We start from the raw sequence: 21,458 nt of genomic DNA on the forward strand, positions 1-21,458 counted from the left end.
TGTATGAATATGGAGAACTGCTATTGCTGACTTTCTTTTTAAAGTGCAGGCTCCACAAATGTAATCTCACTTGCGGATGCCATAACCTTTGAAGTCTTCCATACAAGCCTGGTGCAGCTGTATGCAGTTTGGAATAAATGTTTTTTTTCATATTAGGTTGTATCATGGATTTAAAATAGAAGTTCTGGATGTACAATTGTCCCAGGGACATGACTGTCACAGTTCCAACCCCTAACCTAGAAAGAACTCCTTGATTTTTGGCTTTGTAATGGAAGTTAGACACGCAGATACCGTCAATTTAATGAAGGCTGTATTGTGCTCTGCCACATATTTATAGACTATAAATACATGTTTAAGAAACTAAATATGACTTTATGTCCTGCTTGTCTCTCTTGCAGAATATCCTGCATGCACTCAGCTTTCCTGTGCCAGCAGCGCCTGTTTCAATACAAGTCAGCGGTGTGATGGGATCGTCAACTGCAGGGATGCTTCAGATGAGGCCAATTGCAGTATGTGGACATTGCCATTGTCTTTTTTTTAAATGCTATTGTTGATGTTGTTGTTGTTGTTCCAGGTATGCAGAGAGCTACGTGCCTCCAACATAATGTGAGATTGAATGATCCATGATATTACATTTCACTAGCTGGTGGTTTTCTAGGTGTAATCTTTTATTTCAGCTGTCAATTCCCATGAAATCTGGGAGTGGCCAGAGGAGGAATCATGTCAGGAAGAAGTAGGGGGTTTCTAGTGTTATTTGGAAAGTTTTAATTTCCCTGTACAGATGACTAGAATCATCCCTCCATTTCCAACTCACTTAAATACTCTCAATGTTGGGACAACCTCTGTATGCTATGAACATTTCTTTCCATTGAATAACTCAAACCACTCATAATACAAACGATAAAGTAAAACCTAAAGGCGACAATACCGCAGTGCCGCAGAGCCCAGGTCGGCCTGGAAAAGTTGAAAAACCATTCAATGTTGGGACAACCTCGGTAAGCTTTGAACATTTTTTCCATTTAATGATTCATACCACTCATAATACAAACGATAAAGTAAACAAGGCTTTTGAGGTAGCCTGACAGAATATAACACTATACGTGTCTAAAATACATCACTTTATTACATAGCAAAGTTAAAAAGACAACCACATGAATTAACATTAAAAACTGTCCAGTTTGGCAAATTAACCTCCTCTATAAACCAGTATTTATTCAATACGGCAATGTACCAGTCTCTTTTATGTGAAAGCGTGCTAATGCTACACTGGTTTATATGTCTCTCAACGCGTTTCGCTGGGTGGAGCTTCCTCAGAATATAGAGCATATATTCTGAGGAAGATATTGCAAGTGAATAACAAATAATTATTATTGGAAAGAACAAAATGCTGCAAGTAACCATTTAAAATACCTGATTTTTCTGTGCTTTTACCTGCAATGTTTTAGGATGTAACGGGATCTCTTTAAACCTACAATTAGCAGAAGTACCTGAACAAAAGAGATAGAAACTTTTAAAATACTTGATTGTTCTGTGCTGCATTTTTTTTAAGTTAGTGACAGGGTCTCTTTAACTGGCCCTGATATCCTGTTTTAGGATGGCTCCTTTCCCTTGCAGGGTCCTGTGGAGCCATCCTTGTGTGTGCTAGTAAGCTGTGTGTGCCTTCACAAACACACAGGAACAGCAAGGCAAGGCTCCTGAAGATTGTGCTGTCACTTGTGATCTTGGAGAGGAAGTTCAGGGAAGCCAAACTGAGATAATTGGAGTCAGCAGTTTAGAAATAAAGATTACAGGAAGTGTTATGACAAAAATGTAAAGACATACTTTGCTGGGCAATGTGTATTTAAGAGTTTAACACTACTTTAAGTTTTAGGTCTTATTCACACAGGCATGCATATCGGTAAAGCTGGCCATACACCTATAGATTATCTGCAGATTTTCTATGATCCGATGGAAAAAGTGCAACAGATTCCTCCATCTACGGTAAACTGCGTGGATGGAGGAATCTCCGGCTGGGCCAAGCTTCACTATCTTGCTAGTTGGCCCCGCTGGCTCTAAAAATACCTGAACAATGCCTGCATCCAATCAGATTGCTCAGGTATTTTGACAGCTAGCGGGGCCGACTAGCAAGATACTGAAGCTTGGCCCAGCGGGAGATTCCTCCATCCACACAGTGCAGGTTCGGTAGCCACATGCAGCTGCATCCTCGCATACAGATGGCTTCTCACAATTACACACAGCTCCTGTCCCTCCCAGGAGCAGGTCTCTGCGCGGTCATGTATGCCATACGGATAGGCACACCCATGTGCATGAGCCCTTAGCATATTTGATATCATATCATAAAAATGTATACAAAGAACAATACTCCCATAGTAAAGCTCAGATGAGATGAGTGGAAAATTCTCACTTTTATGGAGGCAGTCTTTTTTTCTATATTCAGTTGAGAGTATGAAGTGTGTGCATTAAAGTTCAGGATTTTTCTGATTATTATAACAATGTGTTTCACATATACGAGTGATGTCACAAGGGGGATAGGGACCTGCTGTGTCTGTGGACTTTCTTCTCATAGTCTGTCATTTCTTCACAGCACAGAAATGTCTGAACTCTCAGTTCCAGTGTGCAAATGGGGACTGTATCCCTCGAGATTTCATCTGTGACCATGACGATGACTGTGGCGATGGCAGCGATGAAAGAAATTGCAGTAATGTCCATTTTTTTGCTTATCTCTAATTTATTTTAGAATTACATAGTATTTCAGGTTGAATAAAGATATCAAGTCCAACCTATTGCATGTATGCATTTATGGTTCTGCTGGTGTGTGCATATGTATGAGTCCATGTATGATTTTGCTCTTAGGCGTACCTGTACCCCTGTATGTTATGGTCTCCAAGGAATTCGTCCAAGAGTTTCTTGAATGATTCCACACTCTTAGCTGAAATCACTGCCTGTGGCAGTGAGTTCCAGACCCTAACCGCTCTAACTGAGAAGAACCCCTTGCACCTCTTGTGCTGACATTTTTTCTCCACCAATTTTAGGTGGTGGCCTCTAGTCTTTGTTATGGGGGTTAACCGTAAAGAGTTTGTTAATAATGTTGCTGTCACCATTGAACATTTTATAGAAGAAAATCCCCCCTTAATCTCCTTACTTCCAAAGAGAACATATTTAATTTTAACAGCCTTGTCTCATAGCTCTGGCCCTCCAACCCCTTAATGAGTTTGGTTGCCCTCTGCTGGACTCTTTCCAGCTCAAGGACATCTTTTCTGAGGACTGGTGACCAAAACTGGACTGCATAATCCAGATGAGGCCGAACCAGTGATCTGTAAAGTGGCAACATTATAGACTTGTCCCTGCAATACATTCCCTACTTAAAAGTCTTTTAGGACTAGCGGTCTTTAAACCTGAACTTTGGACTTAAGAATTGTCTTTTAAATATATTTCTAAATAACCACAAAGGTTCAGAGGTATAAGCACGAAACGTTGGTGCACACAAATCCATGTTGTGTGCACCAAATGTCTTAGTGTTGTTGTGTGCACCAAATGTTATTGGTGTATGGCCAGCTTAAAGCAGAACTACGGGGAAAAAAAATGTCATAACCCTTATAGTGGGGCTACTGCAAGGGTTAAGTGCTCATTTTTGTCTAGGTTCAAAAATCTAGACAAGGTTCAAATGACATCGCTCCCTCCAGCGTGTCTCCTCCGCTGCAGCAAAGGTATGTCCCTCGGTGTCCTCACGTCCTATACCCAGTATATAGAACGTGATGACTCACAGGACCGTAGACCGCTGCAGCAAAGGGGTAGAAAGGCTAAAAGGACTGGTCTAACAGCAAGCTCGCTCCGAGGATCAGGTGAGTGTAACTTTGGGGATGTTCACAAAGCTGCCGAAGGCAGCCGAGTGAATAACCCAGCCGAAGTGAAGTGAGCCGAATGCTGTTCGGCTATTCACTTCAGTCTTGTACGCCGGTTTCAGCCGTAAATTGGCTAGAGTCAGCTGTACATCGGCTGCTGTACATCGGCTGTTCGGCTGAGCCGAAGTGCAGGAGTTCGACTCAGCCGATCCAACATCGGCCGACCTTCGGCTGTCACTTCGGCTGTCTCCACGCTTCGGCTGTCACTTGGACTCAGTCGAGTCGAAGCATATGTCTTCGGCTCGGCTGAGCCGCTTGGCTGCCTTCGTACAGGCTGTACAGGCTAAAGTGAATATTCAGTCGAACCGAAGGGCAGAGGCGGCCGAAGCGAGCCGAAGGATCAGCCGAAGCTATGGCAGGATCCTTCAGCTCTTTAGAGAATAACCCCCTTTGTTATTTTTTTAATCTAGACAAAAACGAGCACTTAAGGGGAAACAAATCCCTCTGGGTTTTTTGCATGTATCTACTGCTAGCAAGCATTAGATATATGCAAAATGAGCTTGAGCAGTAGAGATCTTCGGCCGGGAGAAGAGGCGAGACATAGGGTAAGGCAATGCAGGCACCTGGGAGCGTGCACCTGCACAGTCTCCGTGGGACACAGAAGACACAGCACTCAGCGCTGGACCAGAGACCGGCACCAGTGCTGGAGGGACTCCTGAAAACTACTGAAAAGAAGAAGATGATTGGACCAAGAGGCATTATTTAAGGTAATTCCTTAAAGCAGCATGGAGGGGAGAAAAGAAAATTAGACTTTAATGTCACTTTAACCCTTGCACTGCAGGGGTAGCCCTACTTCAAAGGTTTAGAAAAACTTTGCCCGGTCTTCCTTAAGCATTCTTTACTTTAAGCTATAACAAGACTCTTACTGGAGTTCCACTTTAAGTAACTTACAGCAGTCAGTATCCAATCATCTTTCATTTTGTTGACTGCACGAAACTAACATAAAGTAAAATATGATTGGTTGCTATGAGATTCTGCATAATAGGCCCCTTTATAAGTAAGTTCTATACACTTGTGTATCAGATACCATATGTGACTTTTTTTGCTCTCCACAGCTTACCCAACATGTAAAGGCGAGTACTTCACCTGCCCCAGCGGTCGTTGTATACATCAGAGCTGGCTTTGTGATGGGGATGACGACTGTGATGATAATGCCGATGAGACTGGATGTGGTATGAACTGTTTAACGTTGCCCATGTATCAAAATGTTATGAGAAGAAAATGCTTAGACCAGCCATGAGAAGCGTCAGTCCATTGCTTAGTGTATAAATTGCTGGACACATTCTCATTTCCTTTTTTTAATGTAGCATGGCAAGACAATGTTTTATTTTGTGACAGATATTTTACAGAAATGTTACATATAGACAAAACCTGAAGTGACACTGCAGGGAAATATAAAAAACAAAACACAATTTAATATATTCTGTATTCAGTGAAAAAAATACACCTGATTGGCCTCTAATGCTACCCCTGCCAATTGGCTGGATAGATACATGTTTCTCTATTGTCAGACAGCACAGTCAAATAATTCCAGCCAAGAGGAAAAAATAATTTCAGCCAATCAGGTAAGGAGGTATATCATACCGTGTTTCCCCGAAAATAAGACAGTGTCTTATTTTTTTTTTTTGCACGAAATAAGACACTAGGTCTTATTTTCGGGGGATGTCTTACCTGGCTGCAGCTGTGCTCTGCCGTCCAGGGAGCCACAAACAGGTGGGCGGGCATGCGTGCGGCCGGGGGGCGTGTCTGGCGGGGGGGCGGGATATCACAGCAGCCTTCATTTCCCAGCTGTAGATATTTGCAAAGTAAAGTGGATTTTTACACAGAGTTGTCCCAGCTGCTATCTAGGGATTGCTCAAGAGTTGTGACATGAGGGGGAGCAATAAAGGGCGTACAACATCTATGCACAGATATTGTTTGATAGGATAGTATAAGGAATGGCATGGGTCATTACTCTAAAAATGACATTGTTACAGAATGACTCTAACAGGGCTATTCACAAAAGAGTGAAGAGTTTGGAGAAGGCAGGAGAAGTGAACAATCTAGGACAACATAGCTGAACTGAAAACTGAGCTGGATTGGATAATTTTTCCAAATCAGCTATTTTGGTCTAGATTGTTCACTTCTCCTGACTTCTCCAAATGCTCCCCCCTTTTGTGAATAACCCTGTATGAGTATGTGCATAAAGTAGACCATGTACCCCAGTGACCTTGCTTATTCAAGATGTCCCCCTCCCTAAAAACTCTAGATAAAAGTACCAGAAAAACCACGGGGGGAAAAAGTTAAATAATATGCTTACCTTTTCCCAGCTTCCTCCCTCCAATAAGACAAATCATGGAGCATGTCGAGTACCCTAAACCAGTGTTTCCTTTTTTTGGTCTTTAAAAGCATACAAAATGTCTTTCAGCACGCAAGTATAAAATGTCATAACGGAGAACCCAATGGAAGAACACAAAAAAAGTGGGTTTCCCCCTTCACATCTAAGTGCCCCTTTCAAATCAACATTTCCCTCCTCTTCACTTCAGAGTCACCCTTTGTATCAGGAGCCTTACTTTCACATCAGGAGCCCGCCATTCACATCAGAAGTCCCACTTTCTCATCAGGAGCCCCCTTTCACATCAGGAGCTCCCTTTCACATCAGGAGCCCCCTTTCACATCAGGAGTCCCGCTTTCATATCAGAGTCCCCCCCCCCCTTTCACATCAGAGTTCCCCCTTTACATCAGGAACCCCCTTCACCTCAGTCTTTATGCCCCCTTCACATCACAGTCCCACTACCATTGAGGCACCCCTGAGGAAGCCAGAAGACACACCAGGATGCCACAGCACCCTGGTGGAAAAAAAGGCTGGTCTAAACCTTGCAAGAAGATGATCCTGCACTGTTTCAGGATCTTCTTGTGAGCGTTTGGCTGCTCAGCATTCCCGTGGATCTTGTCTGCAAGAGAATGATGTTACTCCCTGCACTACAGATGTCGTGGAAAGATGAATGTATTAGCTATCTATGTTTACTTCCGCAGGTTCTTTTTTGCACTTTTATGGAGCATTTAAGAAAGGGGGGCACATGAATAAGCAGACCTTGTCTGAAGTGCAAGTACACCTGCAACATTGCTGCAAAATTAATTCATGTGGCTCTCCAACTGTGGATGCCTACAAAATAAACAGTAAAAATGATTAAAAAAAATATGTCCCACAACTGATTTTTTGAATTTATTTTTTACAGAGAGTGGTCTGAGAGAATGTGGCCCAGGGGAGTGGTCATGTCCTTTGTCTGGTCAGTGCATTGCTATAGATAAGGTTTGTGATGGGACAGTTCACTGCCGCTTAGGAGAAGATGAAAATAATGCCACAGCTGGAAGGAATTGTAGTAAGTAGCATTTTGCACAGAACATTCCTTGCCTACATTGCTATATTGATGTGAGAATCTGAATCATAAGTCTTAAAGGACAATGGTACCTTTATATTAAAATCTCTGTATGTCTCCCAATCCTTCCTCATCTCTTCCATTCATTTCTATGGAGTGTTTATATGTACCTGACCTGCTCACTGGAGTAGAGGTCCGGAAAAGAAAATGAAACATGACCGGCACAAACAGGAGCTGAGCAGTGAATGGATCTGTAGCAGAGGGACTTGTAATTCTCCATGGAATACAAGTGCGGTGATGTAGTCCATACATTCTGCCTACCATCCATGGTAATGAATGGTCGTACCAAGGTACGAACAGGGATGTGAGGAAGAGTCTCCATGAGACAGAACATTGCACCCCTGATTTATTGATCGCGGTTGCAATGCTTTACTGGCTCCGATGCAAAAAAAAAAAAAACACACACAAAAAATAAATGCATTTTTGTTTCCTCTGGGAAGAAGTGTGGATTTATTTGTTTCTCTAAACGTGGACTTTGTCTTTGAACTGTTTTAATGAATTACAATAAATATATATTATTATATGATCTAATGGTGTGCTAAAATGGGACCCAGAAAGTCCCATAAAGTTGTATTTCTCCTTGGCTTAATGTGATTTACAAGGGATGTTGGTACCCAACAATAGCTACCCTCCCCATCCACATTTTGTGTACTTACAGTATATAATAACTTTGTATTCTGTAAAATACTTTTTTCTCTTTATGTAGCATTGTTTACTTGGCCTGTGTCTGACCTTGCTTGTCACATGTAGTATGACAGTTGAGTACAATTAAAAAACATTGTTAATTATTTCATCTAGGTACAAATAATTGTGCCATTTTGAGCTGTCAGCATCGCTGCCACCCATCACCCTCTGGCGGTGTTTGTTATTGTCCAGCAGGATATATAATCAGCAGTAATGACAGCAGGACATGTGTTGGTGAGTATAAATGTCACATTATCCGGTGAAAATACATAACAATAAACAATAGCAAATTGTTGTATTAGGTAAAATACACAATAAAAGACACAGTGTCACAAAAAAGATGTCCCTAAGTTCTTTCCTAATACTTACCTGTGATGGAGAGGATTCACTTCTTCAAGACTGATCAGAAACCGACACTTCCTGGAGTGTCATTCTCTTTACTGTGTCTTGCACTGATGTGCTGGTTAGAAGGAGGAACCATTAAGTGCAATAGGGAATCAGGAACTCAATACTGCCAAAAGTGTCAGTTTCTCAAGTCTTCTGGTGGCAATTTGTCTTCATTAGAGTGATGTTAGGTAGTAGAGTCAACAGCAGAGGTAAGTTTTTACCATTTTCTTGCAGGGATATTTTCTATTCATAGTTTGATTTTAGCAGAAAGATTGACTAAATGATGTTGTCTGACAATAGTTGTCAGAGTGTTATCAGGAATGATAAAATAGTATACAAGAGTCAACTCAGAAATAGAAAATCTTTTTTTAACTGGGGTGTATTTTGCAAAGTACAGGTGGCCAATGCAAGAGAGCCAAATACAGAATGAACAGGAAGTATATAACCTGTGATTAGATGATTTCCCTCTCACTCTCTGTTGGCGGAGCTCTGCCGCAGTAGACTGTAAGGTCTCTTTGACCTCCATGTTGTCTCTCTTGTCCTGGTACTTTGCATTATTTCAGAGGAAATGAACTCAGTGAATGACTTAAGTGGGCCCCTATAACTTATATAATGACATTTCAAATTTTGTTGATATGCTATGACCCTCTATCTCCTATCACCTATAGACAGAGGAAGCAGTGGCAACACGCAGAATCTGCAATATTATGCCATTATCATGGGCAGGGCTGGATTAAGAGCATCATGGGCCTGGTGCTGATGGGCGTTTGGACGGGAAGCAGCAGAAGATGCTCTGTAAGGAGGCGGCCAGGCATATTTGCAAGGTCCCATTGAGCGGCCACCTAACATGCCTGCTTAGAGAGTCGCTGGTGCCTTTGCCTGGTTGTGTTCAGCCCGGCTGGCCCGGATTGCCATCTAGCATACTGAGGCGATCTGGGCTGGGTCTACTTTTATTGGTGGGCCTGGAGCTGGTGCTCCATTAGCCCCTATGTTACTCTGGCATTTATCACTGGGTATAGAGCAGCAGGAAGCACAGAGCTCATAGCATCAGGAAGCACACTGGTCACAGAGCAGTGAGAAGCACAGAGGCCACAGAGCAGCAGGAAACACAGGGGCGGACAGAACAGGGGCCACAATCCAAGGTATCTGCTGTTTAGCAGAGGTCACCTAAGAGATTAGATGAGGCTTACAACAATGGACTTGTTTAAAGTGACCATGGGGCATACCATATGTATAAAGCAGTGAATGATCGTATTAAAGTTATTTCCAAGGGTCTGGTGAGTACAACTTTTTTTATTTTAGTCCCCAGACACAAACGAGCAGTTAACTCTTGCAGTGCGGGGGTTGCTCCACTGCAAGGGTTAATAAAAATGTTGCCCGGCGTTCTTCTTTAAGGATGTGAAATAGTAGATTTGTGGATGTTTTTCATCTCAATGGGAAACATACAAGATCCAGGTTGCCTCTTTTATTGCTCTCTTTGATGATTTCTTTTCTCAGATTTAGACGGTCCAAATATAACATTACCTTAGGAGACTTGTAACCAAAAAAAGCTTTCTATGGTAACCAAATATTGACATTTGTTCCACCTTCAAAGCAACAAGATGAAGCATTGATGCCATTTATAACAGAACATTGCTGATTGCATCGACATTGAGATAAGGTTTAAAGCTGGGATGGTATTTCAATTCACAAGGGTTATATCCAGCTGCTGCCTGGGGAGATCACTGACTGACTGCGCTCTTATTGACAATGGCTTTGTAACAGAGGGAAGCTCTGTATAATAATAACAGTAGTGGTAGTAATACTTGGAAAATAATAATAATAATAATTCCATGGGGTACCTGTCAGCATTACCAGTCCACATTATTATTTTGAATTAAAAAAAATACATTTTACAGGCTGTGAATACAAAAAGGCTGCTCCCGAAATCCCTCATGTGACCTTTAAGGGAACCTGTGTCCCAGCTTTGGATATTCAAATATTTACATATTCTTAAAAAGTAGTGAGTGAACTTTAAAACAAGTCCTAACTGACATCTGTAGCTGCAGCAAAAATGTAGTAATTCTTCTTCAAAGTTCACAGCAGAAACACTGAAGTCTCAGAAGCTCAGCTCCTCCTGCTCCCGCTCTCAGCAGTGACCTTATCATCTCTAAATTGGGGGCTGTAGGATATGCTTAGCTGCTTAGAAAAAGACTTGAAGGGCTGTAGTGCGTCTGCAGTAAATTTTAACAATGAATTAGTACACAGTGCCTGCAGCTACAGAGCTCAGTGGGGGCTTGTTATAAATCTCATTCAGTTTTTATTAAAGAGACCCCTTCATGTAATAAAGGCATTTGAGCAAAGGAAATACCTGTGAAGCAGAGATTAAATACTCAGCTCTCCTAATGCCAGCGCAGTGAAACATCGCTCCCTTGTAGAAAACTGATCCTCTGGAGTCTGCAGGGAAGCCACAACTTCCGGGAATTCCTCCCTCTGATCCCTCCCTCTGACACTGCTGTATCCTACAGTGACATGGGGTCAGAGGGAGCAACGAGTGAGGTCTGTAGGGTACCATGGATGATAGGACTACAGTTGCTTATAATGGTGTTTATGTGGTCAGTTTAGATAAAGATAGTACTTAATGCAGAACTGCGGACACTCAATAAATGATACACTTTGTAGATCCCTCCCCAGCTGATGCAGAATATATTGCTCGTTTTGTATAGGGGGCGATGTAAAAGAGTAAAACGTTCCTTTCCCCATGGTCCTGCTAAAACTGGTGCTTTGGTCCTCTTCGCCCCCTCCCTTGAATGTTGGTGTTCACTCTGACGTCAGCTTGTACAATGCCTCTGGTCATGCATTGTACATGATGATAATGGTGAGGGGGCAGCAACACGACCAAACTGGCATGCAGGACTGTGAAATAATTTAGGTTTTACTTAGATCATCCCCATTACAAAACAAACAATATATTCCACTTCAGCTGTGGAAAGAGGGAGGGCACAAAGTTTATCATTTTTGAAGCTGCTCGGAGTTGGGCTTCAAAGCCGAAGTAAAGTCATACAAGTATATTTGTACCACCAACCTTCATTTTCATAGTCTTACCTCCTTTTTCCTGTTACAATAGTTGTGCAAAATGTCTAAATATTATTTAGCAGGTATTGGCACCAGAATCAGACCTAGGGCATTCAGTAATCAGCACTCGGTAACAGATCTAGTGTGACACATCCCTTCTCCTTCTCTGCAGTACAAGTCTGTGTGAAGAGACACTTTATGATGAGGCTTGTGGCTATTACATTATGCCAGCATGGAGAATTGGAACCACCTTTTTTATCGAGACAAACATGTATTTTTAGGCATTTCCCATCAAAAAAAATAAGTCACAAATCATAACATGCAGGGGTAGAGGATTTTTTTTTTAGAAAGAGATACAAAGGCTTTAAATGGTCTTTACTTAAAGTTACACAAAAGCTTTAATTAATAGATTTTATCTTAGAAGTAGGAAATGATTGATGACATTCATTTTCCTACCTCTGTGCTGCTTCCCAGCTCCCTGTGAGTGGAGCTGCTTGGAGACAGATTGCTTACAATGGATCTTACTGCCAAACAACCAGCAATCTGTCTGACAGACTACACTCCACTACACTCCCCCTTCCCGTTCTCTATAGAATACAGGGAACACAAGCTGAGCTATATGTGCAAGCTGTGTCTGACCATATGTACCAATGACTAATCCAACACAGCCTCACGATGTAACAGAGGGGACCATGAGACACATTGTTGTAGGAGATCATCATGGGATTGTAGATCCCACAGCACCCACAACCTATAAATACATTAAAATATATATAATAGAATAAATGGAGACTATACAAACGGTATGAGTGGAAAATATTGTCCGCGGCCCTTTATTGGGGTTAAAAGCAAAATTTAAATTATTTATTTAATTCAACAACACTAATATATAAACGAATGAACTTTTAAAACCAGTTATAACTTTTTACATAAAGTAGCTCAGTCACCCAGACTCGAGCCATACTCATCACCAGTCCAATAAAACATTAAGCACTGTCCACCCACATATGTGGGCGATAATACCCCCAAAAAGGATAGCCGAGACAAGGGAGAGAGGGTGGGGCAAGTTGTGCTGAAGACGATCACTGCTGAGGAGAGCTTCTGATTGTAAACATTTAAAGGTGAGTCCCACAGCTGATTGGTTGTTTACTTTTCCCTGCATAACTTAGGTAACTAATCACGACCACCTTATTCCAGAGATCTTCCTAGCAACAGCCATCTCCAGGCAGAATTGAAATGAAACTATTAGGGGTGACCTGAAACAGACAAAACGGGAAACCAGAAACAGCCCATGGAAAATTCCAGAAAGCTGTACCTTACAGTGACTTAAACTATTGTTAGATTAAATTAATAAATGAATTGAATGAAGTAGGTGCAGGGGATGACACAATACCATGGGGCCACTTCATTATATTTGTGGCCCTGACAAACCGGTAGTGGGGGGACTTATTTATTATTGGCATTTATACAGCATCAACAATTTATATTTCATTTGTATATTCACATCAGTCCCTGGCCCAAGGAGCTTACATTCTATTTCACATACCTACATACACATACTAAGGCCATTTAAACAGGATCCTATTAACCTACCAGCATGTCTTTGAAGTGCAGGAGGAAATCCATACAAGCATAGGGAGAAGATGCAAACTCCATGCACATAGTATCTTGGTCAGGATCCAAACCAAGGACCCAGGTACTGCAGGGCGGACCAACTATTAAACTACCGTGCTTCCCTTCATTTATCAACATATCTCTTGCTACTGAGATAGTTAAAGCTGAAATAAAGTTAGTTTGCAGAAAATGCTGACAGGTAGTCTTTTTATGACCACATAGCATATGATTAAAAAATACAAAGACAGAGGTAACCTTCAGTTGAAATCCCATTACCAAATGATCATTGAATCCAAAGATGTAGGCAGATGAAAGTTTATTATAATCTGTGCTTTTTCTGTAAAAGTGAAGTTTGATTCCCATGACAACCTCATTCTGAGCCTCTGTGTTGGTCCTTAGATGGCCACGTTGATCAGCAGGAAGGAGGCAGTGGGGTCCAGCTTGACTTTTACAGGAGAATGCAAGATTTGCACATTTATTCAGCGATCTATATCTCACAATCTGCATGGTCTCCATGTACATAACATACATCTTTTATTAAATTTAATCATGGCTATGCTTTTTCATCATTTTATGTATTTGAATCTTTGTTCTTAACTTAGTGAATTTTCAGTATATAATTTGTTGATGTTTATTTCAATTTAGATTTTAATGACTGTCAAATATGGGGCATATGTGATCAGCTTTGTGAAGACCGGATGGGCAATCACCGCTGCGGTTGTGTGGATGGGTATATTTTGGAGCATAATAAGCACTGCAGGGCCAACACATCCAGTAAGTCATAACAATATTAATACTATGACTACAAATATATGGAAGTAGTACTGCAAATGTACAAGCTTGTTTTTTTTACTTCAACATTTAACAAATTTGAATAGCAATTATATGATAAATTAAGTCAAATTTTATCCATTAAGTTGGATTGACAGACATTACTCTTTAAAGTGTTTCTAAAACCCCAACTTTTTTCTTAAAGTGGCACTGGACTCAGAAGTTAAACCTTAAAAATACATTTAAGTACCTTAATTATTAACACAAATGTATCTTATTTGTGTATCACTCGGCTGTAGATCCTCAAATCATCTCTGAATTGGTGCTGACACTGTCCTTCCTTCTGGAGGGGGGCTACTTTTGTTCCCCATGGTCCCTGTGTGTGTTGTAAAGCAGCCACCACTCCAAGCTCACTCCTGTGATGGACTACAATCTCAATACAAATTAGTAAACTAAACATAAGATTGTAGTCCATCAGAGGAGCGAGCTTGGAGAAATGTTTTTTTCGTACATTGTATTGAAATAATGTTATTATTGTTCTAGCTGGTGCGCCATGGATTATTTTCTCCAATGGCCGGGATTTACTAATTGGAGACATCCATGGAAACAGTTATCGAACTTTAGTGCAGTCACAGAACCGGGGAACGGCTGTAGGAGTGGATTTTCATTTTCAGTTACGACGAGTCTTTTGGACAGATACTGTACAAGACAAGGTATATAGTTGTTACTACAAAGTTTGCCTAAATGTCATTTTTCACATGGCTTCATTTTGTCCTGTTATTCATGCCATAATGCAGGGGTGGACAAACTCCGGCCCTCCAACTGTGATGCCACCTCAAATCCCATAAGGCATTGCAACGCACGATGGATTCTGTAGTTTCACCACAGCTGAGCAAGCTGGAGTTTACCTACCCATGCCATAATTCATAAATACATTTTTGGGGGTTGTCTTTGGTGTCTTTATGTTAGGCAGTGCAAGCATCATCCTTGCTGAACACGTTCTGGGGAGATTTACCTTCACTTCCTTTCCCAGATACACAACAGGGATTGGGATGAGCTCAGATCTGAAATGAACCCAGCCCAAAGCTGAGCTCTTCCAAACCGTGAAGGAGCTCCTCCTGAACACAGAAGGAAGCTCCTTCCGTGGCAACCCATTCAGCTGTGGGTAAGGAATTTCCCGCCTTCAGATTGACGCGAGCAACGGGACAGAATTCAGAGACGCCTGAAATGGGAACATTTCCCATCTGTTTTTATACCGATGACAACTGTAAAATGTTAGGCTTCCCATCACTTTGTGTTCTGGTGACAATGGTCATTAGGAAGGGAAGTCAGGGGAAATCTTTCAGCAAAGGTACAGACATTGATAAAAGCATAACAGAGATTCCTCACTGTATCCAAAACTTGAAAAAAATTTGGCTGGGGTTCCACAATATGTTTGACCCCAGAATCACAACTCACTGGATGTTTTTGTTTCATAATCTACTTACAGGAAATGAAACTATAGTGCATTAAAATCCCAGGAGGTCAGCAGCTTCTAATATGCTGCCATCAGCAATTATAACATTAAGGCTAAGTTCAGATATTGGAGATCCCGGGATACGCATCCTGGGACCACGTGATCATGCACGATTGCACACAGCGATTGCCACGCGGCCCCATTGATTTCAATGGGAATATATCGGTGCGGCAATTGCTGAAAAAAGGTACATGTACCTGTTTTTGCCACATGCACCACACGGTTTTTTCAATCGTGATTGTGGGCGATTGCATGGGCGATTGCACGGGCTGTATCGTGGTGGGAATCCACGCAATCTGCCTGGCGAGACTGGGGTGCCATTAGAAAGTAATGACACCACCAGTGTGATCGGCAGTGGTGGGCGATTGCGTGACCACGCGGCCATCTGCGCAGTTTCGTGCACAATAGCCGCACGGTCACGGATCACCATAGTATGTACCTGGCCTGGTTTCTTTTTCTAATATATGGTGAAATAACAACTTAACCTCTTGCCCATATCTGCATGTTTTGTATACTGAGTTGCATCTTTGTGATTCAGTTTGGCTGCATGCAGCAGTGAGCGGGTGTACCTAATAAAAAACGAATGTGTGTACCCCTTTGAGATACAAATATAAGAATTATTGGTTTGTAAACAATAAAAATATTGTACAAATTATTTACATGAACCCATTTCCATTCTCATGTATATAGAAACAATCTTTACACAGATTACAAATTCCCAGCAAAAAGTAAAAACTGCAGTTTTTATTGATAACAATGTATTAGGTAAGGAAATATTAAAACTATTTTAATTGTGTCTTTCATATTTGTATTACATGACAGACGTTAAACAAAGCGTTCCATTATAAGGGCATCCTGTCCAGCCTCCCATGTACTTCTTAATGGAGTCAAATGCCTAATAGTGGGCATTCTTTCAAAATTAGCCAATCCTTTACAAGTCATTTTTGGAAACCCGATCCTGCCAGTGCAAAAGTGCTTTTTTCATGAATGATAAAAATCACATTTTTCCTGCATATTTGTCTTTGCGCAGTAATGGATCTCTTGACAGAATACAAACTGAAAAGTCATTGTTTTAGCAGATATTAGCTTTGAAATTGCCAGGAACTGACACAGGATGGTATGTACTGGATAAAACATTGTCAGTGTGTCAAGTTTCTAGAAAAACTGTTAAAGTGCTGATAAACATAAACCAGAAATGGGATCGGGTTTTTAGGGGTGTATGTGGAGAGCTCCATAAATGTGCAGGACTTGGGATCTTTGACTTTGTATCAGTTTAACGCTGGCCATTCACTTTGCAATTGTTCTTGTTTTGGCTCCAGGGGATGTAGGATTCTCCTCTGCCAGGAATAGTATTCTCGCAGCCGGCGCCGGTGCCTGTCAGAATACCCGAACAGTGGCTGCAGTTAATTGGCTAAAAACTTTGATGCTGCTATGAGTGTCTCTGTGTTTCAAAATGAACTCAGTAATATGGAAACAAACCTCTGTACTTCTTGTAATGTGCCCAGAGAGAAATTGTAGGATATAGTCATGGGATCCTAAATACTTTTAATGCTAATAACTAATAAAATACAGAGAAATATGAGGGCGTAGATTAGAGTTGACAAGTATAAGGCTGCACCTTTGCTTATCAACATGGTGACTTGACCCAATTTTCCGATAAAATTAAGGTCTTCTAATGAACATTTCCTTTAAAGTAGGGGTGGCTGCAATGCGATCAACTGTGCTGTAACATGCAGTACCGTAATACCATGCATTGTGGTTAAAAAATGTATTGCATTGCACGTTACTGTGCGTTAGTCACTGCTGGGTGGGAAACAACACATGCCAAACCCCAACCCCCCACCCCCCCCCCCCCCCACACACACACATACCATTTTAAATTCAACAGGTGGGAGCTGTAGGAGAGGAGACAGAGGAAGCTCCCTAATGTCATTGGTTGCTAGGACTGCTCAGTGGTCCTACCAGCCAATGACTGCAGAAGACCTCTAACTTCATGCCAGATGCCGCTAGCAACCAAGGACCAAAGAGAAATGCGGTCTGAACATGGACTGATTGCCGACCTGCCCTGGGCTATGGCTTGCAGTGGATGTGCCGGCCTTGGAGGCTGGTGAATCCACTGCCAGCCAGCCATAACTGAGAGCAGGTTGGTTGGCCGGACGGCCACAGACCAATGGCTGAATACGACCTGTGGACCATGAAATGCCAAGGTCTGCTTTAAAGACTCTGTACTTAAAGGGGTACTAAAGCCCAAACCATTTTTTTAGTGGTTGGGACATCTGTTACATTTTGCTGTCTTTGTCCCAGCTATGGAGATTCATTCTCTCCATTTGTCCTGGTGACCACAGTCACCAAGCCTCATAATGATTCTAGAGACTAAAGTATTGATTTGGTACGAGAACAGGAATAAATGGGAAATCTTCCAATGGGGACACTTAGTTGCAAAGGCAACTATCTAAAAGGGGTTATCTTCACTTTGGAGAGATTTCCTTGTGCTTCCTGTTATGTCTCCTGGACAGAAAGTGAAAAGAAATCTCCGAAATGGAACACAGATGGGGAAAAAAATTGAGAAAGGTTTTAACCCTTCCCTTCTTTATTCAAAATAAAAACAAAAAGTTTTGGCTATGAATATGCTTTAAATTGTATTAAATATTACATTGCTAATCAGTCCTTGCCAGTTCAAATGGCTATCTCTGAGTCAGTGACCTGGAACAAAGATGAAGATTAGAAAGTCATAACTGCTGATCCACATATTTGTTCAGGGTCAGAGACTTGGGAACTACTGAAACCACTGGAACAGTAGGACAGCCAGTCAAATAAGATTTTCTGAAGAGGTCAGGAATTAAAGCCTCTATCTTCCCTCAGTATAGGTTTCCTATCACATTAATAGATAGATAGAAGACAATTGCATTTGTTAGAAAAACCTTTCACACACAATGGTACAATGACCTCACCTCGCCCATAATGGTACAATTACCTCACCTCGCCCATAATGGTACAAAAGGTAGAAGCCAAAAGCTCAGCTGGAGCCAAAGTTGTTCCTTTTCCAAATATCATATCATCGCACTTATCAATCCTTTATATTATCCAGGTATTCTCGGTCGATATTGATGGCACTAATGTTCGTCAAGTTCTCAATGTCTCGGTTGAGTCACCTGAAAATCTTGCCGTAGACTGGATTAGTAATAAACTTTATGTGGTGGAAACAAGTGTGGACAGGATTGACATGGTAGATATGAATGGACAAAATCGGATAACGTTAATTGCTGAAGATCTGGGAAGCCCAAGAGGAATTGCAGTTGACCCAACAGTTGGGTAAGCAGCACAGAGTTATGGATGGCATGACCTAAAACAAATCTATATTGGGCTTGGGTCAAGTTTATTGTTAATTTTTTTTATCTGTTTATATGTTTTAAAATGATGTTTTATGTTTTTTTAAGTATTTATATACAATCTTTAATAATTTAAAACAAAGTACATCAATAAGATTGTAATCATTGTGCATTAGGTGTATTATTAAAAAAAGCACAGCAAAAGAGGTTTTCTTTCAGACTGCCTCTCTAATTTAAACTCCACAGAGCCCACCTACACAGGGGAGGAAGAGAGGCAGATGAGATCAGTCACAAATCTGACTCATTCAGTAGTGTTAGATTGGGGACTGTAGCTAAACTAATTATATTATATGACAGTGTATATTAGGGTGTTTCAAACCCACTAGTAATCACATTAAAGGAATGTGAGGCTTTGCTTATTGATATTTAGGGAGAATGTGTAATTTTGTTCAATTCCATTTTTTGGTGCACATATGAATATAGGTGTGCTATGGCTGCATCTGCAGCTTATAACCGAGCTGATTTTACTGCTATGCAGTTAATAGGCTGTGTAATTGCTATTGAGCACTATTTACTAATGTAAGAAAAAGGAAACCCCCTACCACATTCAAAGGGCACAGGTAATGCTGAGCTTTCAGAAGGCCAAACAGAACAAAACCATTTCTGTAAACTTGTATGATATGAGCTTATGTGCAGAAGAAGTTCTAGTGAAAGTCAAAAGCAGCTTCCATGAGATTTACACACGTTTACACGTGTGTGAAAAATTAAATGATTGTGCTGGTATAGGCAGAAACTCAGCCGACACCAAAATGTTGTTATTTAATTGGTAATCTAATATCAGGATATCTAAACAGCTAGTGAAACACCATAAGTATAGCTGTCATTTGTCTTAGTTTCTCATTGAATCCTAAATAAAAGAAAACGTACATGAAGCAAAATTAATTCCATCTCCTATTTTTTCTTATTTTAAAACCAGGTATCTCTTCTTCTCGGACTGGAATAGTGTTTCTGGGGATCCCAAGTTGGAAAGGGCTTTTATGGATGGCACAAACCGTCACGATTTAGTTAAAACAAAACTGGGATGGCCTTCTGGAATAACCTTGGACATTATGTCTAAAAGAGTGTACTGGGTCGACAGTCGCTATGATTACATTGAAACTGTGACCTATGATGGACTGCACAGGTATCATTCAATTATGTACTTTATTATATACAATACTTTGCATTCTGTTTGTATTACTGATGCATCTGATCTGTAATATGTGATTCTGTTATAGAAAAACAGTGGTACATGGAGGAGACAACGTCCCACATCCATATGGAATAAGCATTTTTGAACACTTTGTGTATTTCACTGACTGGACCAAACTTGCTGTGATGAAAGCCAACAAATTCTCAGACAGTGCCACATATCCTGTTTTCAGATCTGCACTGAGGCCATATGGAGTTACCATTTATCATTCTGCCAGGCAGCCATATGGTAAATTTATTTTTTATATTGTGTTTTCTATTCATACATGAACAAGTAATTCGAAAATTTCTGTTATTATATATCTAGTTATCACAATTGTAATTGATATTTATTATTAAGCCTACAGTAGGCTTCAGCATCACATGTCAATGGGAGTCAGAAGTGATGGCACCTTACCTTTACTCAATATAATTTCTACTGTCAGTAAAGAAGCCCTACCTCCTCTCATCCTAATCTAAAATACCCCACATAGTACTGCAGGAGTCTGTAAAAGTGTCTGGGAATAGCAGTATTGTGTAGACCAGTGGTTTTAAACCTGTGTAACCTCAGGACCCACATTTGTTCTTGGTCATTAAGTCACGACACATTGAAATATGGTACCACGCGTTCCAGTGTGGACATACGAACTGTGGGTGGAAGGTGAGTTTGGGGCACCCTTCAAATGAATGGCAACGCAGCATACCTCCCTCACCAGAATGCATGGTAGGTGCAATTGCATGGTACAGTGCGTTAGTACTATACTTGTACTACTTAGTACTGTACTAGTGTGAACGGGCCCTCAAAAATACTGACATACACACACAACCACAGACACAATCTCACACACTCACAGGCGTTCTCACACACATATACACACTCACTTTTTTTTAAAATGTTAAGGTCCACTTAGTCTCCCTACCTTACGAGAACTGGAGTGGATCCTCAGCCTGGGGTCCAGTGTGGGCTACTGTGTTGTGATGGAGCTCCATCCATAAAGCATTTCTTGTACAGCTCCTTTACATGCCCTGTAGAGGTGCCGAGAGCCAGAATGTGATGTCATTCCAGTCCAGGTACCTCTGCAGGACACGTGAGGGAGCTGTAAGCAATGCACATATAGATGGAGCTCCCTTGCAGCTATAGCCCTTTCCTATCCCACAAAAAGCTGACACTTGGCGCTGGGCAACATATTTTGAATAGCTGCTTTGCGCGAGAACTGACAGTGCTGCGCTAGGGCGAGGCAGAGGAGCCCCTCACTTAGAAAAGTGGAAGGCACGTGGCGATCCACTGAACAAGGGGTCATGAGCCACTTTTGGGTCAAGACCCACCAATTGAGAACCAAGGGTTTAGCAAAAATACAACGAGGATAGCAGTTAAACCAATATATTACTAAATAGAGAGTTACACATAGAAGGGATAATTCACATGTGCACAATAATATATTCCCCAGCCATCTGACCCGCTGGCCAGCAAATGATACCTAGTTAAGTCTCTTTTTTATAAAACATCAACTGTACACATTTGCAGATAGATGTGGAAGCCAGGTTTGGCCAT

The 21,458-nt window shown here is 41.3% G+C and overlaps 1 protein-coding gene across 2 annotated transcripts in view; it reads left to right on the plus strand.

Annotated features, from left to right (window-relative positions):
• The first annotated feature begins 404 nt into the window (after positions 1–404).
• LRP2 (LDL receptor related protein 2) overlaps positions 405–21,458 on the plus strand; it is a 138,500-nt gene continuing 117,446 nt past the window's right edge. For both annotated transcript variants that reach the window (XR_001941840.1, XM_018568553.1), the window contains exons 1-10: positions 405–509; positions 2,585–2,698; positions 4,958–5,074; positions 7,121–7,264; positions 8,120–8,239; positions 13,706–13,834; positions 14,375–14,544; positions 18,436–18,659; positions 19,653–19,859; positions 19,954–20,156. Coding sequence is in view for 1 of the 2 variants with exons in the window: in XM_018568553.1 (XP_018424055.1) it covers positions 13,759–13,834; positions 14,375–14,544; positions 18,436–18,659; positions 19,653–19,859; positions 19,954–20,156 (880 nt within the window). In the remaining variant the exon portion in view is untranslated. The remainder of the gene's footprint in view (positions 510–2,584; positions 2,699–4,957; positions 5,075–7,120; positions 7,265–8,119; positions 8,240–13,705; positions 13,835–14,374; positions 14,545–18,435; positions 18,660–19,652; positions 19,860–19,953; positions 20,157–21,458) is intronic.

The sequence above is a fragment of the Nanorana parkeri genome, unplaced genomic scaffold (genome assembly GCF_000935625.1).
Source record: "Nanorana parkeri isolate BGI_ZX_2015 unplaced genomic scaffold, ASM93562v1 scaffold1206, whole genome shotgun sequence".
Taxonomy (NCBI): Eukaryota; Metazoa; Chordata; class Amphibia; order Anura; family Dicroglossidae; genus Nanorana; species Nanorana parkeri.